The following is a 26,524-nucleotide window of genomic DNA, read 5'->3' on the forward strand; positions in this document are numbered from 1 at the left end:
CATTAAAAATAAACAACAGAAACAGAAAGTTCTTATAAAATCAACACAAATTAAAGTTTTTAACAATCAAGTTTGAAAATAATGAATAAAATATCACGATAAACGAATAATGAATAAAATATCAACCGAATGTCGGTAAAATACTGTTCATCGACTAATCCCATCTAGAGAATGTTTGATTAAATTAATCATCTAACTGTTTTATGTAATATTATGGAGCTATGATAGTATTCTTTGGCAGTTCGCGTTCCGGGCTCCAAGCCAGAAGACAAAAACGTAATGTTGGAGTGCATTTATTGTATGATTATAAAAATCGATTTTTAATCGATTATTAATTTTTAAAAAATCATGTATAAAAATCGATTTTTCTTTTAAAAAAATCGATTTTTAATCGATTTTTTCCATAATCGATTTTTTTTTCACATTCCTAATTCTTTATGCTTGGTAGTGTTGTTTGGCACTAAAACCACTAATCTGTGTGTTAATGTAATATGATCATCGGTAGTACTTACCAGTGCTTAACATAACCATGGTGAAAATATTATTTCTACATCCAGATCTCGGCATCGGCGGGGCAGAGCGATTAGTTTTAGATGCCGCATTAGCTTTCAAGGCAAGGGGTCATGATGTTGCGTTTTACACAAATCATCACGACCCAACACATTGCTTTGCAGAAACCAGAGATGGAACATTCCCTGTTACTGTTGTCGGAGACTGGATACCCAGATCTATTCTTGGTAGATTCAAAGCGGCCTGCGCCTATACTCGCATGGTTTATGCGGCTGTATATATGGCCTGGTATGTGATACCTGTTGAAGAACCAACATTAATTTTTTGTGACCTCATATCTTTGTGCATACCATTCCTGAAGATGGCTCGAGGACCTTTCAGAATTGTTTTCTATTGTCATCATCCAGATAAATTACTGACAACAGAAGGTGGCTTTCTCAAGAAGCTTTATAGGACCCCTCTCAACTGGTTGGAAGAGTTGACTACAGCAAGAGCTGATAAGGTTTTAGTCAATAGCAAATACACTGCTAGAGTTTATCAAGATGCATTTCAGGGTATCAAAGATATTCCTGATATTTGTTATCCATCAATAAACACTGAATTTTTTAATACAACTATCCCTAAACCTTTAAAAGAAATAGTACCGGTAGGTATGGATAAGTTTATATTCTTGTCAATCAATAGATATGAGAGGAAGAAGAATTTGAAATTGGCTTTAAAAGCTTTGGACCATTTGAAGCACATTGTAAATGAATCAGACTGGAGTAGAGTGCATTTAATTATGGCAGGAGGATTTGATCCTATAAATTTAGAAAATATGGAACATTTTATTGAATTGACAGATCTAGCTGCAGAATTAGACATAGAAGAAAAAGTGACATTCATGAAATCTCCCAAGGATGTGGAGAAAGTATCTCTTCTGTATAACTGCAAAGCTTTAATTTATACCCCTTCTAATGAGCACTTTGGGATAGTTCCTTTAGAAGCAATGTATTATAGTAAACCTGTTATAGCTGTTAATAGTGGAGGTCCCACTGAGACTGTAGTGAATGAAGTGACAGGGTTCCTTTGTGAGCCAAATAGTAAATCTTTTGCTACTGCTATGAGCAAATTGATGTCAAATCCAGATTTATGTGTGAGGTTGGGTGAAGCAGGAAGAAAGAGGTTTGAAACAAAGTTCTCATTTGATGCATTCACTGAGCAGCTCGATGGTATCTTGACAAGGGAGAGGCAAATAATATCGGAAGTACGAGCCATTGAGTATGAGCAGAAAAAACATAAATAACATAATGCTAACTCTCCTACAATATGTGATATTGTTTGAGAGTAACTAACCAAAGAATTGAGTGCGATATTTCAATGGATTACTTACCATCAATGTTAAACAAATTTTATTGTGTTTGCTGTCATCTAATTATTTCTATTGTTGCTGCTTTTTGGACTTAGTTGTGGTTTAGCACATTACACAGCAGTCACAAAACTGATGTAAACATGCATCAAACCAGTGCTGGATTGTTTGACTATCATTGTGTAGAGCTGACATTCTAAATTTGGCATTTTCTTATGATTAAGCAATTTTTGAATTTGAAATCCATGTATAAGGTTTGTTCATGAATGTTGGAAAGGTATATATTTTCACTTTTTGGTTACCAATTGTGTAAGATAAGCCTTCTCAATGTTTGTTTAAACCTAGCCAGTCAAGAAAGCTTTAGATTATATTTAAATATTTTCCTGTAGTTTCTAGGTACAATGTTGTAATTATTCTAATGTTTGACTAGTTATTAAAATAAGACAAATCTGACTTGAATTTAGTGAGGCGTTAAAGTACTTTTAATAAAATGTAGATGTAGGTTTGCTCCTGCCATGTTCATAAAATATAGAAATCCCAGTTGACTATGGTTGAAAAGCGTTAAAATGCATTAAGCGTTAAAAACTGATCATAAAATATACTCTTTTGTATTGTGCATTTTCTAAGATTCAATTATAGTCATGACTTTGTAATTGAATGGAAAATGTGGCCCACTAGACATCAAAATTATTAGATTTAGATGAGATAGAATTCCTGCAAGAAGGCTTGTTTGCATTATGATATCATTAGATACCAAGGGTACTAATTATGATTAAGATTTTCCTCTGACTTGACTTTGTATAGTAAATAAACATAATATAAAAGTTATGTACATAAATATGTTTATGTACTTATATTGTGATGTTATAATAAATGTTGATGACTTGATTAACAAACTAATTCTATATTACATAGACTCTCATTTCATTTAAACCTTAAAATGAATTTGCATACAGTAACTTAGATATTTGTAAAACAACTATGGTTATAGTGTTTTATATTTTTTACTTTTCTTCATATATTTATTCTTATAATCTTTTAAAAGGGCCACATGTTGGAACGCTACGTAAACTACACACAAAAAAAGAAAACGAAGGTAAACAGTAATAAAATGATTTATTTTTACAATAAACATCACTCAGTGATAGTCTTGTCTACATCGTACACGCGTTCAACATTTTCGCTAGGTAATGGGTCCAGCAGTTCGAACTGCAAGTCGTATTGTTGATCCAGGCCCATGTAACTATCGCTCATTATGTAAACTGTGTAAATAATCCTCCCTGAAAAGTGAAAAAATAAAATCTCATGGCAATGAAATTTTCCTGGTGTTAAAAAAAAATCTGTCAGGTTTTTTACCACTAGAGAATTGTTCGTGTAATTACAAACTGTAAATGGGTCAAGTTTGGATAATTTTATATATGTATTACATATAACCACGTCTTTATCCCTCATGGGCGAAGACAGAGCCAACAAGCTCTCAAAGATAAAGCCACATTCAGCTGTATAGCTTAATCGTGGAATTGGCATAAAAGAACCCCAAGTTTATTGGTCTATAGTCGCCTTTTACTATTACCTAGTCAAATCAAATCGTGTTCATATAGTTTCCAGTCACAAGTGCATCTGTCCATTTCCTCTGAAGGCGTCGCCTCTAGGGTAGGTGCGTCTGCATCCTGGATAAAACTAAGATGAAGTCGACTATATGTGTTAGTGGAAGAAGCCGCCTCGGGCTTTTGCACATTCTGTTAAGAAGTTAAATTAATAAATAACACATACCTGTATAATTCGGCGTATAGAACGTGACCTGAGCGGTGCCTTTCGGAGGTATCCTCTTCAAGGCATGGAGTTCCCCGTCGTCCACAGTTCCCACAGTGAGGAACCAGCCCTCGTTTTTCCCGCGCGGGAATCGGGGACATAACACGTTGTTAGGGTTCCCGCCGCGACGGTTCAGTTCTATCACTAGTGTGTATTCCTGTTGGCAAGAGATCGGTTATTAACTTACTTTTTCGTTAATATATTACAATTATGTACACAATCAAAAAATAACAAAATATGTTATACAGAAATAAAAAAAAGAATGTCATAGTAACATATTATAGTGAAAAAGTCCGCTCCGAATCGAATCGATGGGAAAGTCCTACCACACTGGCAGCATTCCCCCGCTGTATCGCGAGGGAGACGCGTTGCATCAGGAAGACTTAGCGAGAAAAGTTTTCGTGATATTATATTTTGCTCTAATTTGTGATCTGGTATATACTTAATAGAAATTAAAAGATACGAAAAAATAATAAAATACAAGAACCAAATATTAGTATGGAAGTAAATAAAACCTGGTCAGCATGGATCGGCATCCATTCCCTGTTCGGCGGTTGTTTTATGCGTTTGTCTTGCTCGCCATCACTGTCGAACCATAGGCCTCGAACGGATAGCTTTATGTCCAAAGTCGGTAGGTCGCAAATAGCCTGAAAATTAATTAATAAACTATCTTATGTGTTCAACATGAACCAGTTTGACGTGCCAAAATGATAAGATCCTACTATTACGAAAAAAGTACTTCCTATATAATCGAAGTAACTTAGTTTCTTCGTCTCCTTTCACATTTGGAAGTGTGATTTGATCTTACATGTGTAGGACCACTCCGTCTCATTTCCGATGAAGGATGTCGTAAAGGCGACTAAGGGATAGGCTTATAAACTTAGGATTCCTTAAGGCGGTGGGCTAGCCACCTGTCACTATTTGAATCTCAATTCTATCATTAAGCCAAACAACTGAATGTGACCTATCACTCCGTTCAATAACTATTGGCTCTGTCTACCCCGCAAGGGACATAGACGTGATTGTATGTATGTACATTTGGAAGAATTCACGTTCTACCCCCATGACAAACGTAAGGTACAAACACTGACATGACTACGAGAGAAATGTAGTGGCATAAACATACTCACTTTATAAATCTGCTCAATCTGGTGCTCATCAAACTCCCTCCTCATATACTTCGCCAGCAGCTCGTAGTTCCTCACACACGCGACTTTAAGCCCATTCAGCATCATGCACGGTTTCTTAGTCTCTTTGCTCATCTGTGAGAACATGTACAGATGTTGGGAGTCCACGTGCGGGAGAGTGGTGAGGGGGGAGTCGGCCGGCCATCTCGCTTGGACGATACACTGCATGAGTATCTGGCAGGACAGACAGACGGAGAGCCAACCGTTTTCTGCTGATGTGTCTATCATGGCCTGGAATAGAATGTATGGATGTTAATCAATATGTGTAATTTGTCCCGTATATATTTATTTAAAAAAGAAAAAAAAATGTCTAAAACGGAACATTTAAAATAAGATACGCAATTGTTGAAGACGGTTGAACATATACGTTTCCGAATCAAAAAAAAAAACGTTGCAACGTAACTTCTAATAAGATTAATGACGTGGAGCAAAATGTCCAAAAGTGGGTAGTTTGTATCCCACCGCTGTCACCAAAAAGTGAACGTCAAGATGTTTGGTTCAAATGAAAACCTAGATGATCAGTCAGAATCTTCTTGCATAAAGATATATCACGTAGACGTATACAATATGTTACCTGTAATATCCTGATGGTCTGATCAAGCACCGACTTGGTATCGGTGAGGTAGTCGGTATTAGGTAGCGGCAGACGCGTCATGTGCGCTTGTAGTAGCAGGAAAGCTTTCACGTTGGACGAGTCCAGCGATAACTGGTCGACGGGCAGGCGACATTGCTGGGCTAGTTCGCTGTGAAATACAATTGTCTATTTAAGAACAAGTCGTAATCGTCTTATTGGATTTAACGCCTTAATACTGGAGAAGTTGAACAGGTATAACTACGATCCTGGGGGGTCAGGTAAGTCAGGTTTTTTGGAGCGACTCCCATCTAATCTAACCCATAATGGACAAAGCTTATACATCCAGATGCCTGAATGTGCGGGTTTTGCTCAATATTTTTCCCTCACGGTGACAGCATCGGTTAGCAATCAAAACTAATGTACATTACTCAGAAAGGGGTCATTCGTGTCGTACTCCTCGGCGTCGCAAAGCACTGTCAGCAGCGCGTCACTGATGAGGTTGTTCAGTCTTGTGGGATAGGCAGTAGTGGGATAGAAATGGAAGGTTTTAGAAATAAGGGTACAATGAAAGGGAGATGTATAAATCGCGCGAAGGAAAGTATGAACAAGAAAGAAGTATTTAGTTAAATGGCAATTAACATAAAATTTTAGTCTTCGAGACTGTTGGCTTTGTCTACTATGCAAGGAATAAAGATGAGGTTTAAAAAAGGGGGTAGAAGTATCTTTACTTCTACCCCCTTTTTCGCGTGAAAGAAAATAGTTGCAGGAAAGAAGTGTATACTCTGATGGCAAGTCATAAAAATCATGACGGCCCCTGTGGCGCAGCGGCAGTACGCTTGCCTGTGACACCGGAGGTCCCGGGTTCGAATCCCGGCCAGGGCATGATGAGAAAAGAACTTTTTCTGATTGGCCTTGTCTGATCGTCTTGGATGTTAATCTATATAAGTATTTGTTATGAAATATAGTGTCGTTGAGTTAGTATCTCGTAACAAAAGTCTCGAACTTACTTCGAGGCTAACTCAATCTGTGTAATTTGTCCCGTATATTTTTATTTATATAAAACAAATTGAAAAAAAAAAACTAACACATTGTCCGAGTGGGAGAGTTATAGGAAGTGGACTCTCCCATTCTGTATATCCTCGTGGGAGAGTTATAGGAAGTGGACTCACCCATTCTGTATATCCTCGTTGTGCCGGACCGGCAAGGTGGCGTACTCCTCGACGTCGGCCAGCACCCGCAGCAGCGCGTCGGGCGCCAGGCCGCTCTGCAGCTGGCGGCCGAAGTGGCCCATGGTCCGGTGGGAGAGGTAGTAGTAGGACGCGATGCGGCCCATCCATGTGCAGTGCACTGTGCGTTGGTCCTGTTAACAAAGGTATGTTTGTATGTTTAATATGTTTCAATGAAGAAACGAATCTAAAATATAGCTTAGGGTTAGCAAAAACAGTGTTTGTTTAGTTTAAATATTTTATAACATATTACATATATATGTCATAAACATACATACATACATAAAATCACGCCTCTTTCCCGGAGGGGTAGGCAGAGACTACCGCTTTCCACTTGCCACGATCTCTGCACACTTGCTTCGCTTCATCCACATTCAAAACTCTCTTCATCATAAACATAAAAAAAAATTCTGTACATTGTATGTATAAATACATAAAAACAATAATAGGCGATAAAGAAACAGTAATAGTAGTACAGTAAGAACGATGTCGGGACGAAAAACACACAGACAAAAGCTGTTTATTTTTGTGTGCAACAATGTGCAAGTGAGAGGGCATGATTTTGGCCGCAATTTTAGATTCGTTTCTTTATTGAAACCCGTTATATTTGTCACAAGAATTTTTTTTGCGTCTAAACAGTAAACAGCTTATCTACAAACTTGTCTTAGAGTTTAAATCGGATTAGGCTAGAACCAGTTTGATCATCAGTACATTTTTATCACGAAAGAAGTCCTGTTCACGTACAATTTGGGCTACGACTGTGTACGGGCGAAGCCGTGGGCAAACCCTAATAAAATGTTCACATACACCTTTTTCTACAAAAGAAGGCAGATACTTCATCTTCTTGCCAAAAAGCTGGAAAAAATAATGGGAATTCTCACCTCCTCAATTTCAACACAGCCTGCGTTACATAACGCGTCCAAACTGGTTTGAACCAGATTAGACAGGTATCTGTTCACGTCTTGAGGCTCTAGGCTTTCCAGATTGTAATAAGAAGGATTCTTGAGCAGCCGTCGGAAGAAATAGGTCCAGGTGAGGTAGTCTAGGATGTCCTGTTTCGTTTGAACTGTGCCTGTGGGATAGAAATTGTTATTTAATCGTTCTGCGCCTATCGTGTGCCTGGGTTTACCACCCTAGGAGTTCGGGGTCTGCCTTTGACCACGATTTAAGAGTGGTATAAGTCAGTTATTAACAATAAGCGATTCCCGTCTGTGACCTTATACAATATGTTCTATTAGATTTGGAGTGGATGTCCATCCCATTTACAATATCTTAATTCAATGAGAAACCTTGGCAAAAGGTGAAATCTGATACAATAAAAGATTTGACGTACTACTGTCGAGAAAAGATCTTTAACGCCAATAAAATAGAATAGGCAAATATGAGAAAATGCGAGAATATTATGAGAAAATCTCTTAATATCTCTTTTTTTATAAATTTACAATGTTTCGTGCTCCTCAATAAATCTTTTGTGTACTGTGTATTCTTCCAATCTTTCATTTTCACAACTTAAAAAAAAATTCGCGCCATATTTGAAACATGAGTTAGAAATAGTTACCCGCAACGATTTCAGCGTTCAAGTGGTCAGCCAATACTTCCAATAAGCTAGATTCGACTGGGAATGGTTCGTACAAGAACTTCTTGTAGAAATTCTTCTTTTGGTCGTGCACCAATACCACCGCTACTCCTTCATTATCATACTGTAATTATTTATATAAATATTATTAAATTGAAAAAGAAATGTATTTTTGATTGTGACGAACTGAAAAACTGAACGTTTATATATAAATTTGGCAGAGGGACGAATAGTCAGAAGTATTTTTCTATAAATAAAAAAGCGAACGTGTAGAATTTGATATTTAATTATTTTTTTAAGCTAAAACGAGGAAAAGAGGGAGACCAATGGCTCTACCGTAGAACTATGGATTGGTAGACGTTTAGTTGTACTACCAACCTTCCAGTTATAGGACCCGAATCACACACCAAGTGCGCTGCTCAATTTTTCCTTTTTGATTCCTTATAAGTTATTATCTGTATTTTTTATTACAGTGTACGTTTTGTAACGCATTTAGCTATTACTCACTCCCTATTCTTTGTTCAACGATAAACGTTACGCCTCGCGTAGCCATCGCTACATCTGATATCCTAAAGACCCCCTCATTTTGTATTCAAATCCTGGTAAATTGTGCTGCCTCTCTCGTGCATAGAAGACGAATAACGGCCTCTGTGGCGTAGCGGTAGTGCGCTTATCTGTGACACCGGAGGTCCCGGGTTCGAGTCCCGGCCAGGGCATGATGAGAAACGGACTTTCTCTGATTGGCCTGGGTCTTGGATGTTTATCTATATAAGTATTTATTATAAAATATAGTATCGTTGAGTTAGTATCTAGTAACACAAGTTTCGAACTTACTTCGGGGCTAACTCAATCAGTGTAATTTGTAAAAAAATAAAATAAAATAACACAATACCTGTGGGCGGCCAGCTCTTCCCATCATCTGCAGCACGTCCGTGATGGGCATGTCGACGTAGCGTTTCTGCTTCCCGTCGTAGTACTCCGTGCCCTTGATCACTACCAGGTGAGCGGGAAAGTTGACGCCCCAAGCCAACGTCGCTGTGCATATTAGAATCTGCAAAGTAAAATAAGATTTTTATTTTGCACAAATCGACTGAGAACGTTTGTAGACTATTACTACAATAGAAAAAAGGATAGGACTACTCCATCTCTCTCCCATGGATGTCGTAAAAGGCGACTAAGGGGTAGGCTTATAAACTTGGGATTTTTCTTTTAGGCGATGGGCTAGCAACCTGTCACTATTTGAATCTTAATTCTATCTTAAAGCCAAATAGCTGAACGTGGCCTATCAGTCTTTTCAAGACTGACTTAATATCTTTATTGCATAGAAATTTACACAGTAACAAGAAAATAGTAAGTAATACTAATATACTAATACTGTTGGCCCTGTCTACCCCGCAAGGGACATAGACGTGATTATATGTATGTATGTCTGTCAAGAAATAGTGGTTTGTGTAAATCGTCTAATCGTCATTGTTCACTCGACATTCTCGAGTTCGCGTGTAGCAACAATTTTTTTTTTATTCAGTTACCTATAAAGTGAAAAAAAGTTAATCGACACAAGAATAAGAAGTAATAATCTAGAGCTGAGAATGCAAATGAGATTATTTGCTTTTGAGGGTAGATTGTAAAATATCTTTCTATGAATTTGACAGCTGTCATTCAATCATCAAAACATTTAAGGAGTACGTACAGTAACACTTAATTCTATATTACCTGTATCTTTTGGTTAATAAACAATTCCTCCACAGTAGTTCTATCTCGCTCGTGCAATCCAGCGTGGTGGATGCCGATGCCAAAAGCGAGGGTTAGTTTGAGGTTAGACTCTCGAATGTTCGCCAGAATTTGCTCCATTTCAGCTTCTCGCATGTGTAGCCATTGTTTAGGATTTTCTTCCGCGGCAAGGTATGCGATTAGATCGAGAGCTGTTAATCTGTAAAATAAATTAATATTCAGTTAAAATACACAATTGGATGAATTAGACAGGTCCTTGAACGTTTAGAAAACGTTTATTCACGTCATAATATATTTTAAAGGATCTGTATTTGCCTTGCAAATTCTTTAGTTGTCGGTTTCGGTTTCAAGACTGTTGGCTCTGTCTACCCTACAAGGGATACAGACGTGACTATATGTATGTCGGTTTCGGGGAACAGAAACGCGGGGCACTAACTCCGTATTTTGGCGGTTTGATCGTAAGTTGCGATAGGTGGGGGGTTATTACGCATGCATGTGTGGAATCTCTGCGAAAGGTTGTTGGAGCGTCAGGCCTTAACCTAAAACTGTCCCGCTGTAATAGTTAACGCCCCTCATGCAAACTATGTTCACATAGTCCAATAAAAAAATACATACTATGGTCACGTCTATATCCCTTGCGGGCTAGACAGAGCTAACAGACATGAAAAGACTGAATGGCCACGTTCAGCTATTTGGCTCAATGACAGAATTTAGATTCAAATAGTGACAGGTTGCTAACCCAACGCCTAAAAAAGAATCCCAAGTTTATAAGCCTATCCCTTAGTCGCCATTTACGACATCCGTGGGAAAGAGACGGGGGAGTGATCATATTCTTATATATATATAATGCCGGGAACCACACGGCCCTATGTGTTTCTCTATACGTCTCTGCGATCACAGTGACATGACGCGAGGCAGTAGTGGAGGGAGGGGGGGGACGGACGGACCTGGTCTGCCGCCGGCTGGACACGAACACGAGCGCGGGCGCGGCGGCCGCGTGCGTGCGGATGGCGTGGAACGTCGGCTTGTTCATCGACAGCATGCGCGGGCAGTAGTGGCGGCCCGGGTGACCCGATATGTGTACCTGTTCAATGGGAGAACGATCATTGGTGAGAAACAATTCTTCTTTTGATTCTCGTTTATAAATAATGGTGTCGTCATAGAAGTTGAAATTTCATAATATTATTTTTATTCACTGCTGGCATAGTTTTTTAAATAATTTTGAATTTTTAAATGAACTTACCCATCGTACTTTGAATAAATATAAACCTTAATATAATTTCATAACGTGTATTCTATTTTGTTATTAACTAATTTGTACTTTGTCATCACCTCTTTTGTAACTTGTCAACCAGCTGTTATACAAGTTCACATGATTATCATTAACACATTTACTCTGATAATGCAATATGAATGGAAAAATATTAGTCCTCGAAAGTATAATCTGCTGTCAAGCAAAAAAATAGAAGGATATTATGTAGGTAGTCAAAATTTTATTAATAAAATTTTATATTACCTCCAGTGGCACAGGACGAACTGAAGGCCTGAAGTTGTACAATCCCATTTCACCGATATTCAGCCAATTCGCGAGGTCTTTAGCGTTGGCTAGAGCAGTCGACAGGCCAATTATGCGCAGGCGCCGAGACGTGTGCGATTCTATGAAGTTTGTTCTGGAAATCAATTAGTTTACATTCATTTGGTATTTGCTGGTCAATTCTAAGGTTACTTTGTTAAGGATTATACTTTATTTTAGTACGAATAGATAAATATTCTTCACTACTGCGTAGGCGCTTCTTTCTCAACCGTTCCACCATCCTGGAATTTATCCCGGTAACGTTCTCCTCGTTCTGAAGTAGGTAAGTCAGACATCAACACGTGACTCCTATCTGACATTCGCGGCCCTGCAGAGAAATCAAGTACAACTCTATGGGTATGGAAATAAAATAGGGTTTACCTTGACACGATCACCTCCAAGACAGGCCCGCGATCCTCCCCCAGCAGGTGTATCTCGTCGATCACGATCAGCGCCACGTCCCGCACGTAGTTCCTCGTCTGCCACGAACGACTGATGCCGTCCCATTTCTCCGGAGTTGTGACTATGACGTGGGAACTCTTGATCGCTCGGATGTCGGGTGATACGTCGCCTACGATTACAAACAGTTTTATTTATCATTGTCCGATTGTCCGGTTATATGTATTAGGTTGAGGTGCGATATGAACACACAAATACATACATATAGTCACGTCTCGTGCGGGGTAGATATAGCCAACAGTTTTGAAAAGACTGAAAGGCCACGTTCAGCTGTTTGGCTTAATGATAGAATTGAGATTCAAATAGTGACAGGTTGCTAGCCCATCGCTTAAAAAAAGAATCCCAAGTTATATATATGAACACCAGTTTTACGAGTAAATAAGTCCTTCAACTACAAAACCGTATTGAATTTCTTTAAGAAATATTAGCGAAGACATTGATTCTTGAACCGGAATTCTAAAAACACAATAAAACATGAAACATTTTAATTTTTCTTTAATATCTCGTATAACAGTGATAATTCTTACCAGTCAACTCTACAACTTTTCTACCAAGTCGCTCCTCTATCCGAACTTTCCAATCTTTTATTCTTTCCTTGACGAGCGCTTTCAATGGTGCTATATAAACGACCTGTAAGGTAAATATCACATTAAAAGCATGTTTTATTTGTATTAAAAGGGATACTTAGATGTAAAGGATTCCGGATCAGAAAAGAATAAAAAAAAAATATTTGGCATCTTAAAGTAAAATCTTATATTAAACTCTTCCGTTGTTCGTGTTGTTGAGAAGATAGCCCTAGCTATCAGAAAAAATGTGTCGACATAATAACAATAACATCTTACTTAGCTTTAGTCCCGGTTGCATCCTCACCTCTCTGAAGAAGAGCCCGAGGTATGCCTTTGACCATGGATCCTGCATTGGATGAGTCAGGTTTAACCCAAAGTGACTCCTTTCTAACCTCCGCAACTTTTGCAGGGGAACCTAACCCGTATTGGATTGATCATGATTACACATTGCTAGAATGTGCAGGTTTCCTCAGGATTTTCTATGAAATGTCCAAAGAAGTAGGTTCCACGATATGCTTACCTTACATCCAGGGTACTGATTGAACACTCTGAACATCGCGAGCTCTGCCACTATAGTCTTCCCTGAGCCAGTGGGCGCTCCTAGCAACACATTATTATCCGTATGGTACAAACAGTGGAATATTTGCGTCTGTATCGGATTGAAGTGCGAGAAATTGTACAGTAATTCGTAGGAGGGGTTGTTTAACGCCGTCACGGGTAGAGGCTGTAGTTCTAGGAGATCTGTAAGAAATATATGTAAATGAGAAACATGTAAAATACATATATGTATATACATATATGAGAAACATATGAGAAAATGTAGATTAATGAAATAAGACAATGTTTTTTTTTTAAATATATGGTATCTGGTCAAGAGCATTTCTAAATCAAAAGCATACATTAAGAGTATTACGAATGTGGATGTAGCAATATAAGAGATGTAGTCTCTGCCTACTTTAAGATGTGTGAATTTTATTAATGAATGTACTGGTCCTATAGAAATATATCGTAGAAACAAATAAATAGAAAGAGCCAGAGCAATAAAAGGGTTAATACTTTACATTACGTTGCGTAAAAAAAAACAAGATAACCTGTATGAGGAGGGTGTGTCTCGGGCAGAATTAAATGTTGGAATGTTAGGGGCAGCACACTCTCTGAGCCCAACCATCTGAAACATCAAACTTAGTTAAAATACCATATTGCTAACACTAAAACAATTCCATGTAGTTTCCATTTGCCACGATACCTGCAAACTTCTGATACTGCCCACCCTTTAGGGAAAGAGGCGTGATTTATGTATATATCATCTTCAACACCATCATAGACACAAACATTAATCACGTCTATATCCCTTGCGAGATAGACAGTCAACAGTCTTAAAAAGACTGATCTAGTCTTTTCAACTGCTGAACGTGTGTAAAGGCTGAACGTGGCCTACTTTCAGCTTAATGATAGGATTGAGATTTATTTAGTGACAGGTTGCTAGCGCGTCGTCTAAATGAAGGATCCCAAGTTTATAAGCCTATCCCTTAGTCGCCTTTTACGACGAGACGAGACGAGGTCCTATTCTTATTGGTGCCGGAAACCACACGGGTATGTCCCGTAACGAAGTAAAATAGAACAATTTGTGTTATTATCAGTGTTTTCCAAAATTTTCATGCTGAAAATCGTATGCACAAATACACGTGAATACTACTCCTGTGTTTTTGATAAAGTAACGTAATAAAGACAGTACCTGTCTGAATACCAATAAAAAGTATAAGTTTCATTGCGTTGTTTCCGTGAGAAGCGAATTTGTTATACTTAATTAGAATATAACACATATCTTAAACCTTACCTTTCAGAGGTAGCTCTGATGTAGTACTGCGGCGGTAGTGGTTCTGTTATTGGTATTGTGATAACCAGCTCTTGGGGTTCTCCAGTCACCACCTAAAGAAAAAAAAAACTACTTTTAAAAGAAGATGCAATATTGTTTCCGACACTTTAGAATAGAACCACTCCATATCTTTCCCATGGATGTCGTTAAAGGCGATTAAGGGCTATGGCTTATAAACTTGGGATTCGTCTTGTAGGCGATAGGCTAGGAACCTGTCACTATTTTTTAATTCAATTCCATCACTAAGCCATACAGCTGAACGTGGCCTTTCAGACTTTTCGAAGACTGTTGGCTCTGTCTACTCCGCAAAGGATCTATATGTATATGTAAAAACTAGGTCAATATGAAAATGCCGAAAATGTTTTTGAGATAAGTGGGTAGTAAACGCCGCCCAAATGCTTACAAAGACTGCTCTTTTAAAAGATAAACTATTTTACAAACCACGAAGCGACAAAAATTTCAAGCTTTTTATAAGTAATGAACACACATAAGGTTTACATTTAATTTCAATTTAAACTCAGAATAGTCACCTGTTTCTTAGTGATGAGAAAGTACTCGTGGTAGTACATGATATCGGTGTCAGGATCCTCAACCCATATCCAGAATGCTTCGGGCGCTTTGCCGTGGTATTTATCGTTCCATCTGTCACATAGAGTACATATACAGGGTGATTCGTAAAGGATACTTTCACAGCATGATTCGAAGATTAAACTGAGTAGGTATAAATTAAAATGGATAGCAAAGGGGACAAAAAAAAATTTTTTTGCTCTCTGATGCACATTAATCGGATCTGAAAAGTATTTATTTTCGTTTTTTGCTTTAGCCTGGAATCCGGAAGGAAAGGAAAAGTCAAGTGATTATACAGAATGAGTCCAGTCTGTTTTTAGTTACTTTATTAAACAACAGTAGCTGCTAGAGGAAAAGAGTGGTTATTTTATGTACGAGTTTCAATGTTGTGCATGTTTAGTGAAAATGGTTATTTCTTTAGTTGCCATTTCTTGTCGCTGATATGACATCGCGCTACAAAAACTATAAGGTTTTCTTTATTAATTAAAAAATATTTAAAGACTGAACAAAATTAGAGCTCCAGTGTATTCTGTCCACGTTTGTCATAGTTGCAGCGTGATGTTATATAGCCCAAAGCCTTCCTCAATAAATGGTCTATTCAACACGAAAATAATTTTTCAATTCAAATCAAAGTAGTTTCTGAGATTAGCGCGTTCAAACAAACAAACAAACTCTTCAGCTTTATAACATTAGTATAGATAACTATAAATTCTACAAAAGACTTACTTAAAATTAGGCGTGATAATGAGTCGTATCCTTAACACAGTCCGCGTGATGGGGTGCAGACTCGCCTCCATTTCCAACAGTGGAAATTCATCGGCGCACTTTTTCATGTGCCGCGCGTTCTTTGGATTGCGAATTAAGTCACCTGAAGAAATGTTTAATACGCTGTATTAGGTTTATTTATCAAAATATTACAAAATATTCACAACAGCTTCGTCAACATCAAGGTAATACAAAATAGAAACAATCACCAAACAAACAAATACATTTAATCAAAAATACCACCCCGGACTGCACCCGGCTCAAAAGTACCCATTAAACTTGCCGCATTCCCTCTTTGGATAGCTATGGAGAGCCTTTGCACCAGGTACCATCCCGAGCGGTAGTCATAACCACGTGCCCTTAAACGCCGTCCTATCTCACCAATAAAGAGCCTCGCCTGACCATGGACCGGCTGTTTCTACGGCCACCGGAACAAACTCATACTGAGTTAATTAATAGTCATAGTGCAACACATTAATATTTTTTTATATAGCTATAAGGTTACAACAAATTGGCAGTTGAGTGTAAGGTGGTTCTCGCAAACTTAACGCACGTTCACCCTTGCTTTTAAAATACCCCCTTAGGTACATAATTTGTGTATTTTTTCGTTTATAAGTGATCTTGAACTATTGACTTTTCCTTAAAAGTTTCGAGAAACGCTATACTTAAGCTATTGCTCTGTATTTTTTGACTGGCCAGAACTGATTTTAAGACTGTTATATCAGACTTTAATTAGAATATGAGCTAAAAGTGCAGTAAAAGAATTACGGGTCTGCTGGTAGAAATTGTATTTAATGAACTGCACGTTTCTATCTTTTTAATTCCCTTTTCTGTAAATATTTTAATTTTTATACAAAAGAAGTGGTAAAAACTCAACTGAGTCAAGAAGGGCCAAATACCTAAATCCACGGCCGTAAAACACATAAAACAATTAGAAATAACTTACCTAATTCCTGCCACTCCATCTCTCTTATCTGATCGGGTTTCAACATCGGATACTCAATACGCTCCAACGTCTCTATATTGAAACAGTTGAATTGTCTCATGTCGCTATGGAAATCCCACAACTGTAGCTCCAACATTTTGGCTATCTTCAAGTAAATCCCGGCCATGTATGCGTTGTTTTTGCGTAGGGTTATTTCGAAAAGAGCGCGCACTATACGGACTGCGTTCTAAAATTGGTCGGATAACATTAATGTTAGAATGTAGATAGTAATAAAATTTTGATATATAAAGGACAGATTGACATCATCATATAGCTCAAATTGATAGGTACGTCTAGAGATTTGAAGTTTGTTATGTAGATTACTTATGTGGTCTAAGGATATCCAAAAGGGGGTTGGAATGAACTGTTTTTTTTGTTTACGCGGGCGTACTATAGTAAGGTATATGATCTGCTATCAAAAGTCTTGGTCACTAGAATCTAAGCTAGATATTTAGAATATTAAGTATGAATAGTTGTTTTAATATAAATATAAGATTTTTACCAGGTATTCAAAGTTTTATTTTCTGTTAGGCAGAAAGAAAGGAAGAAAACGTAGAAGGAATTCTCATTATTTTACCTGACTAATATAATTGAGATCAGACTGAAGCGATGATCCATTGACGCGTCCTCTCGACAAGTAAACTTGCAGTAGTATATTAATCTTCCAATGTATATCTTCAGGTGGATCTTCTATTCGAAGTTCGCAATAGTGGTCTTTGAGTTGCCACAGTTCGGAAAGTTCTTCTTTCCTAACCTGTGGATGAAGAATTATTATAAGAAAAATAAATTAAGTTGATTAAAAATGAAAACAATAAAAATATATATATTATAAATCAGAACAACTGTTGCCATAAGTCATGTTTGATTAATGTTTAAAAAAATATCTATATAGTTTCTAATTCTATTAAGTTCCGTATTGTTTCCGGCACATCATGTCACGATGTCACTATTTGAATCTCTGAATGTGGCCTTTCAATCTTTTCAATACTGTTACAGACGTGACTATATGTATGTATATCGGCTTTCCACCCGGGAGAGAAACCTGACCAAACATATATATGTACGTAATATGTTTATGTCATAGGAGGGGACTGCGTGAAAAACTAGTTGAAATAGCTATGTAATATATATTTTTAAGATCTAGAAGGTTTTAGAAGATACCTTGAGCTGCTGGAAGTCGGAACAGCGTGTCAACATTTGCAACACTTCGCCCTGAGTCATAGACTTGCGCACCATAGAGTTGAACACTTCCATAGTCTCGCACGTGATGTAGTAGTGACTTGCGCTACGGCCAAGATCTAAAATATTTCTTATATTATTAATGTTGTTTTCAAGAACGGATTTAGATTTGAATGAATAAAATTCAGGGTAAAGGTGCCTTTCGTGTTTTGTTTTTACAAAATATATAGATCTTAAATCTAAACCATGGACAAAATGTATAAATTAAAATCGCACTGACATAGTTATGAATGTAGATGAAGCGAAATAAGTGTGCCTACCTACTCCTTCAGGAATGTGGCGTCATTTTACGTACTTTATGTTGTCAGATGGCTACGGACTGAAAACTTCACCGAGATGAGAATGATATTGGAAATAAAATAATAATATGTTATTGTGCTCTTGTCAAACTCAAAGAAGTTTGAAGTTTAAAGAAATTTGTAAAGTCTGATGAATTAATAAAATATATGACATAGTAAATATATGTGCCGTGTGGTTCCCGGCACCAATTACAAAAAAGAATAGGACCGCTCCATCTCTTTCCCATGGATGTCGTAAAAGGCGACTAAGGGAATAGGCTTACAAACTTGGGATTCTTTTCTAGGCGATGGGCTAGCAACCTGTCACTATTTGAATCTCAATTCTATCATTAAGCCAAATAGCTGAACGTGGCTATTCAGTCTTTTCAAGACTGTTGGCTCTGTCTCCCCGCAAGGGATATAGACGTGACCATATGTATGTATGTAAGTAAATATATAGCCCTTCTCCCATTGTAGCGCCCAACAACCTTAATTGTTCCTTTATTTTATAAATGATGACCTGAATACTGTACATTAAGGATGCAATAAATAAATTAAATTGAATCAACTTACCTGTAACATTAAGATCGCCAGTCCTCTCATTGTACCGTATCATTTGCGTTTTGTCCAACTGCATGGCGGCCGCTGTGATTAATTCCCTGCGTTTAGTTTCCAACATCGGCTCTTCTTGCACGTCGTTGTAGGTAAGGCCGTAAACCTAAGTCATATAAGTTAAGGTTATTTATTTAAAACTTTATTGCACAAAAAAAGTGTATAAAAGGCGCATTTAATACCGTTTGGCATTCTCTACTAGTCAACCAGCTGACCAAACAGAAAAAACTTTAAGTTGGTGGTGCAATAAAGTGCACAATAAAGGTTAATTAGTTTTTTAAGCTTACCTGTGGATTGATTCTCATTCTCACGAATAGGTAGGTGTAACTGAGCCACTCAACCGCCTCGTCTATGTTAGTAACAGTGCCAAGAGCGACCTGTGTAAGTAAGAGGACAAATAGTTTTATTTATATGCTTTATTTTCCTTTTTTTATTATGCTTTTTATTGATTTAATATACATAAATATAATCACGTCTTATTCCCTTGCGGGGTAGATAGGCCTTAATTGACCATTCACACTGGCCTCATTTATTTTCCTTGTTAATGTACAGTATTGTACAGTCACCTGGTGAGAAACATGTTTCTCTGCACATACAAATCAAAACTACAGAAGGTCAAGTTTTTCATCTTCTCAACTTTATTAAACCTGTATGATAAGACTTATGAGAGTAAAACTTACCTCAGCATTAAGATTGTCCGCCAAAAGATTGATGAAATTGCTCTCAATGGGAAACTGGTTGGTCATCGATTTTAGGTAATGTGTTAGCTTGTCATGTGTAGTTATAATGATACCGGTGCCAGAGGAATCGAACTGTGGTCTTCCCGCGCGACCGAATATTTGTAACACATCTAGTATACTTAAGTCCACGAATGTGCCGTGGCTTTGGTCGTAGATTTCGGTGCCCTATTTGATAAAAAGAAACTAAGTAAATTTAAATAAAAGAAAATAAGATATTGACTGTCAGTAACGGTTAAAATATTGTATTAGAGCTGTAGACTTAGGAATAAATAAATAAATAATACAAATAATTATAAGAAATAACAAAATCCAAAATAGCGTCGGAAGGCGCTATCTTCGCTCGTAATTTATAATATTACATGCCTACTTAATGTAATTTTCGATGTTTATAAAATAAAATAAAAAATACTTACCCTGATAATAACAGCGTGTGCGGGCAAATTGACTCCCCAAGCTAGCGTCGAAGTACACACTAGAACTTTTATGTATCCTTCCCCGAAATATTTCTCCACCATGTTTCTGCAATTATTTCAAGAAGACATCATAATGAATGAATGAAATTCCTCTTATTGCACATAAGAAAAACACGAGAAAGGTGATGCATAATGCAAGATTAGTATAACGAATACGATCTAATGGGAATATCAGGTGATTTTATGAAATACAGTTTCGATCATGATATGATCTCACTTACTCTCCTATTACAATCAGTTTGTAAATGTAATCTGACATTCAGCTTTACAGTAAATGAGATGGCAATCAAGACTATGGTATGATGAGAAAGAGAGAGTCAACAATGTTTAGAAGTGATATAAATCATCACTTATATTTCTCACGGGAGTCTTATCCCGAGAAACAGCTAGTCAGCCATCAGAAAACAGTGAGAAACAGAACATTAAAAGATTTACCTATCACTTCTCAGCATGCCGGCATGATGGCACGCAAAACCACACGCGAACAACTCTCCCAAAATCTTATTTGGACTTGTGCTTATCGCTTTTTTCGCTTTCAAAAAGCCACCAGAATCCTCCGGCTCGAAATGTTTCAAATGGCCCTTCTTCTGGGCCAATTCTTTGAGCACTAAAGCCGTTTGGTGTGTAGCGTTTCGGGCGTGAACGAAAACCATCACTTGGTGACCCTTTTGGACCATATCCGAGGCTTTTTCGTAGCATATGTCGTTCATTATTTGCATCTATGGTTCAAGATAAAAAAAGAGTTTAATCATAATCATTTATTCCTTTAATGTAGTTACAATATAGGTCTTAATAATTTTAGTATAGTTTTTGTGCACACATTTCTACCTCTCAAGGCGTCAGAATTATATACATATATTTTAAATAAGCAGCGTATAAAAGCTAGGCTCTGTCTAATTATGTCATTTGATATATGTTATCAAATTAGAGTCAGGAAATAAAATTTGTATGTTTTTCTTAAAATAAATTAAAAAAATAATACCTGTCTAAGATGTGCACCACCGCCGCTACCAACTTCTTTGACGCCAATAAACTGCTGCTCCAAAGGTACCGGACGGAAACGAGAGTCGAAGAAGAATAGACCGATGTTTGGGTTTACTCTTAGGAACCTGTTGAGTTTTAATCGATTTAGATTTATACCTTATGATTTCTGATAGAAAAGAAGGAGTAGGAGTCACCAAAAAATATTCATTTATTTAGTAGGTTGTCCACCGTAAAAAGTATCTAAATCTTTTCTCAAGTCTCAAAATCCTGGTCACGTCATCCTCAACAAAAGATTCTCTTATTTGAATTGTATAATGCTATAGCATAAATATAAAAATAATACCTAAAAACGTCAAGGTAATTGGGCAGTGTAGCCGATTGTCCGACTATGTACTTGTCTCAAAGCTATAATATGAGGCGCATATACATATTAAAGTTAAAAGTGTATAATAAGAATCACCTGGCAACGTCAAGATAATTGGGCAGTGTAGCTGAAAGTCCCACTATCCTGATCATGTTCTGAGTTGACTCCACTTGTCTTAGGGTCCTGGCCACGATAGCCTCGACTATGGGCCCTCTGTCCCCGTGGAGAAGGTGAACTTCGTCGATGATTAGCAGCTTTACGATTGACGCCAGTTCCGTGTCGGCTGCAAAAAGTATTGACATTTATATTGACTGTATCATTATTTTTCTTTAAAATATTAGTAAGGATTGGAACTGACTATATGTGTGTAACCTTAAAACTTTAACAAATATTTTATGCGAAAAGTGACGGATCCTCTTGCCTTAAAAGGTTACTAAAACAGCCCATTCAAACAGCCAAAAATTGGACCATAACTCCAGACAAAGAAAAACGTCAGAATGGCTAATGAAACTCTAAACTACTGAACTATTACCTCACGAACGGATATCCCTAACGTTTTGATACGATATTCCATATAACCTTCTAAATTTAGTTTTAGTAAATTAGTAAACTAAACTTACTAGCCCCTTTCCTGGTGACCACATCCCATTTTTCCGGCGTAGTGACTATCATTTGCGTCTGTTGGACCTCTGTTTTGGTGAGTTTCATGTCTCCTGTCAACTCCCGAACGGATATCCCGAGCCCTTTTAGTCGCCGCCCGAAGCTAGCAGTCATTTCTGATGCAAGGGCCTTCATCGGGGCTATGTAAATTATCTGATGGATAGTAAAGATAAATCATCACTCTGCTAATGCGTCGACATACATTCATAACTACTTGGTCTTAGGAAGATGAGATTTGGAGAAATGGTTTTGTAGTTTGAGGGGAATATTAAGTAAAGATAAGCCCTTTTAAAAATAACTTATTTTACGTTTCACGGACAAAATCTAATTTAATTAACAGCTTCAAATAAAAATACCTTAAATTTATTCTTCATAATGACGTTATTCTCTATATGCTGTTTTATCTGATGCACCACAGTCAAGAGAGCTATGTTCGTTTTACCCGCTCCGGTCGGCGCGCAAATAAGGAGGTTCTCATTAGTGTTGTAAGCAGTTTGGAACACCACAGACTGGATTCGGTTCAGTTCTTTTATGTTCTCGAACGCCATTTGGCCAATCTGTAAGTAACGTGAAACCAGATTTAAATTTTTGGCCGCAATATCAAGTTACCCAAATACACTGAAACTCCTTAGAGTTCCGTGTAAGGTAACTTGATGCGGCTGACCTTACATTCTGACGATGATCTAACATTAGAAAAGTTTGTAAAGACAAATCTTTCCTACTCGATAATTGCGTACATACATTTTGGTTATTTTAATTTTAAACAATGATTCTCCAGAAGTAAATCAATACAAATGGATACTTAATTTTGTTTATTTAATTGGAGTTTTGTTATTATTTCTACCCTCTCTTGTTACTAAGCTGTAAGTCTTCCAAAAAATATATAAAATCCCAAAATGTCTGTCATTAAAAAAAAAAAATCTGTTTTTTTTGGTAAGCTGACATACCTCATCTAACTCGGCAATCGGCACTCGTTTATTCCCGACTTCCAATGGTGCTGGCTCGTTCTTGGGTATGATGACCTCTTCGTACTCCTTGAGGTCTTTCCTCACTGCGTTTTCTGGTAGCATCAGCTTTAGGCCAGACACGAAACCTAAAAGATATATAAGTCGATAAATACTTACTTCAAGGCTAACTCAATTTGTGTAAACTGTCCCGTATATATTAATTAATTTATACTATAATTAATGCTTTCCAATAGGAAGGTGTAGAATGCATCTTTATTAAATCTGATTTGACTTTTGTGATTGCTTGATAAGATCAAAAATTGACTTCGATTTATTATCTTATCTAAGGTTGACTGGCATTGAATTAAGTTAACCTGTTGTCGTTATAAGGCTGAGTAAAGTTTTAAATAAATGTGGATGCATACACATGCAAAAAAAGTGTGCAGGGATAATAATTATCCTTCCAAAAAAGATATTGATTATTATGTGTGAACTGAAGGCTTTTGTCCCGGTGTAATCCTTCCATTATTTACTTCAGTTGTCTAAATTAATCTGTCTACCCAGTTCAGGTAAAGATATGATATATGTGAATAATATACATTAACATATATAGGTTCGTAATATTCTTACCAGCAGCGCCTTTAGCATCAATAGACTTATCATATACATTAGGATATTGAACTTTTGTTTGGAAATACGATATTTTCTGAAGAATCGGGTCAATGTTGGCAGCTGATTTTGACACTGAGAAGGGCACCACCGGTTTTGATAATTCTGCTAAGCTAAAGATTATAAAATCATTTGTTTAAAAAGCTATAGTCTTATAATTATAATAGGTATTATATTATAATAATAATTTATGGAACATTCATTTGGCTGCGTTTTTGGTAAACTGAAAATTTCGCCTTAGAACTGGATATCTTAAAAAACTATAACATTACATTTAATTTCAAATAAAGTGTGTAAAATATTTTTTTAAATTTAAAAAATGATGATTTTTTTTTATAAAATGCTTTATTTTTTTAACAGTGAAAATGGTCTTTGAACCAAAAAAAAGCTTAGTTACCGTTTTTCCCTCATCTGAGCAATATTGATTTCGGGTTCATCGTCTTCATTGTCGTTCTTCTTAGAATTTTTCGCCTTCTTCTCCTCTTTCCTAACTAACTTTGCTATTAACTTTTCTTGTTCTGACTGTACAGACACTTGACACAAATATTGAGGCATTTTATTTTCGGGGAGAGTGGCAGCCACTGGAAAACACATGGTGAATTGAGAACCTTCTTTTTTGAATTAGGTTCAAAAAAATGCAGAATAAAACAATGGTTGATCAATGGCTCAGACCTCAAGACTAAACTTTGCCATGTAAGGGGTGAGAAATTAATGTTTTCAGAGGTTTCTATGTTTTAGTGAAAGCACACTCAATCAAACTCAATGTTTCAAATTTGTTTTAATCACAGAAATTGAACATGTGACCTAACAATAACATTTTTGGGAACAAATAATGTTCTTTTCAACAAAATAGTTTTTTCATTGATACTCACATTCGGCTATAGTAGGTTGAGGTGGAGGCGCTTTCAAACTCTCCGTAATCTCCTGTCTATGCACCAACATCTCTTGAATGAACTCAAACTTATCAAAGCCAAGCAAATCGAACAAGTCATTTTGCAACTCATCATTACTCCGAGGGGAGTTGAGGAATGTAATGATAGATTGGAGTATGTCTGCGCTGGACATGCCACTGTCGTCACTGTAGAGTTCCTTGATTTTTATTTCCAGCCAGCTTTTGGTGAACTGTTGGTGGAATGTTTATGAGAAATATATTACACATTTTACTTTAATTCAAAAGAAAAAAAATTTAAATACATAGATTAGATGAACTTTACTTAGCCATTTATTCATAGTACTAGAAACTAAAAAAAAAAATTAAGGACATAAAATATAAATCAATTTTTAAATTACATATTTAATGAGAATAAATGACAACTTAAAGCCCAGAGCTTTTCTTTTTTTTATCAATTGAAAAGCTAAAAGCTATTTATTACCTTAGACGATGGTGTAGTTTTACCAATATGAGCTGCATTATTATCTTTGACACTTTTGTTTTTATACTTCATCGAGAAGTCAGTGACAAAAGAGCCAGCAGTTGCGGGTTTACTGATCATTTTAGCGAGCGGTTTCTTCACAGGTTTGTATGGGATGTAATTAATTTGTATGTGGTCACCCCAAAGTTTAACATTTTCTTTATTTTCACTTGCTTCTTTTTTGATATACTCTTTGGTCTCTTCAGAAATTTCACTGGATATTTTTGTGACAATCTGTAAAGGAGTTCATATTAATAATATCGAAGAATTAAATCATTGTTACATATTCTTTTCTCAAGTTTTGACATGAAATAAGATGACCTCATAAAATATATCCCTCAGCATTTTAAATAACTGCACATGCAGTTCTATAAGGCCCAAGTTTTATTATACATTACATTTTTCTTATTAGAATCTAGTCACAATTTTCCCAATACTGTTTTCAAGGATTCAATTTTTTATTAATTATATGATTGAGTGTGTATGAAAAAGTTAATCTAAGATAAATTGTGTAGTAGTACCTGACAAATCTTATTGGCGGTAATAGTTGTGACTGCTCCAAAAGTCTGTCGTAGCTCATTTAGATGCTTCAGCATTACAATATCATGGTCAAGGAACATTCTAAGGACCATCACTGCAGCATCATCAGCCATTTCATCAGACATATCACTGCTTAGTTCCAGACATGCATCTTTTAGGTTTTGTAGTAGTGTTATCAGGTCAATGGCATTAGGTTCATTTTGCTTTATGTAAGCACTGATATCTGCGAAGGATTTGAATCTGAAAAATAATTGATAAGTGTTTCCAGGTTTTAAAGAAATAAATTTAATTTTTAATCCAATTTTGAACAATTTAAAATTACACCATTATACCATAGATATTTAAAGAAACAATACTTACTTTTTCAGCTTCCTGGACCTGAGGCCAGTTGGTTTAGTAGGATCAGTGGGTTTCAAACAACGCGGCTTATCGAGTTGCGTGTGAGCCCTAAGGGCCCGTGTTATTCTTGGAAGCTCTATCATTGTTACAAACTAACGCCACCCTTAAAAATAACAAGATAAAATTAAGTTAATCAGTAACAGATGCAAAATAATATTGTGTAATGTATAGGGAAAACTTTGTAAATATGATGGTTAAAACATATTGTGAAATATTATAAAAGTACCTTTAGATAAAAGTTAATTATAGTTTTTTTGCTCTTTTAAGTAAGTACAGCAAAGTGGTTACATTTTAATACTACAGACAAAAAGCACCCACTAGAGACTTATTATCAAATTTAGTAAAATTTTATTAAATTGGTTTCCTCTGGAATGGTAAATTTTGCTTTGTTTTGACACATTTCTCGTTTTCTGATGTCACTGTCAAACGATGTGACTGTAAACGATTTTTTT

The 26,524-nt window shown here is 36.6% G+C and overlaps 2 protein-coding genes across 2 annotated transcripts; one reads left to right on the plus strand and one right to left on the minus strand.

Annotated features, from left to right (window-relative positions):
- The first annotated feature begins 436 nt into the window (after window positions 1-436).
- On the plus strand, window positions 437-2,768 carry LOC106131623 (alpha-1,3/1,6-mannosyltransferase ALG2). Its single transcript, XM_013330776.2, has one exon. It carries the CDS (start codon window positions 530-532, stop codon window positions 1,793-1,795), a length of 1,266 nt encoding a protein of 421 aa, XP_013186230.2. The 5' UTR covers window positions 437-529; the 3' UTR covers window positions 1,796-2,768.
- A 187-nt stretch (window positions 2,769-2,955) lies between these two features.
- On the minus strand, window positions 2,956-26,468 carry LOC106131622 (activating signal cointegrator 1 complex subunit 3). Its single transcript, XM_060949888.1, has 39 exons — window positions 26,299-26,468; window positions 26,034-26,175; window positions 25,655-25,913; window positions 25,095-25,367; window positions 24,594-24,843; window positions 24,119-24,302; window positions 23,683-23,834; window positions 23,053-23,198; window positions 22,462-22,662; window positions 22,066-22,258; window positions 21,542-21,728; window positions 21,080-21,206; window positions 20,533-20,816; window positions 20,038-20,143; window positions 19,565-19,789; window positions 19,172-19,261; window positions 18,846-18,990; window positions 17,917-18,053; window positions 17,333-17,509; window positions 16,717-16,942; window positions 15,732-15,873; window positions 14,969-15,080; window positions 14,400-14,491; window positions 13,654-13,730; window positions 13,083-13,303; window positions 12,524-12,626; window positions 11,919-12,108; window positions 11,481-11,634; window positions 10,912-11,048; window positions 9,947-10,163; window positions 9,126-9,284; window positions 8,216-8,357; window positions 7,539-7,729; window positions 6,601-6,791; window positions 5,432-5,600; window positions 4,801-5,088; window positions 4,186-4,317; window positions 3,632-3,827; window positions 2,956-3,138 (listed from the first exon to the last, which is right to left on the minus strand). Exons 2-39 carry the CDS (start codon window positions 26,153-26,155, stop codon window positions 2,993-2,995), a joined length of 6,543 nt encoding a protein of 2,180 aa, XP_060805871.1. The 5' UTR covers window positions 26,156-26,175; window positions 26,299-26,468; the 3' UTR covers window positions 2,956-2,992.
- Between the last annotated feature and the right edge of the window lie 56 nt (window positions 26,469-26,524).

This window comes from Amyelois transitella, chromosome 20 (assembly GCF_032362555.1).
Source record: "Amyelois transitella isolate CPQ chromosome 20, ilAmyTran1.1, whole genome shotgun sequence".
Lineage (NCBI taxonomy): Eukaryota > Metazoa > Arthropoda > Insecta > Lepidoptera > Pyralidae > Amyelois > Amyelois transitella.

What these genes read in the sequence shown, in the direction of transcription:
- LOC106131622 (XM_060949888.1), bottom strand. Translation starts at nt 26,155, where the DNA reads ATGATAGAGCTTCCAAGAATAACACGGGCCCTTAGGGCTCACACGCAA. An exon ending in TGATGCTAAAGGCGCTGCTG is followed by an intron (nt 23,199 to 23,682) that starts GTAAGAATATTA and finishes TATATCTTTTAG; the next exon opens with GTTTCGTGTCTGGCCTAAAG. An exon ending in ATCAGAGCTACCTCTGAAAG is followed by an intron (nt 13,731 to 14,399) that starts GTAAGGTTTAAG and finishes TTGATGTTTCAG; the next exon opens with ATGGTTGGGCTCAGAGAGTG.
- LOC106131623 (XM_013330776.2), top strand. Translation starts at nt 530, where the DNA reads ATGGTGAAAATATTATTTCTACATCCAGATCTCGGCATCGGCGGGGCA.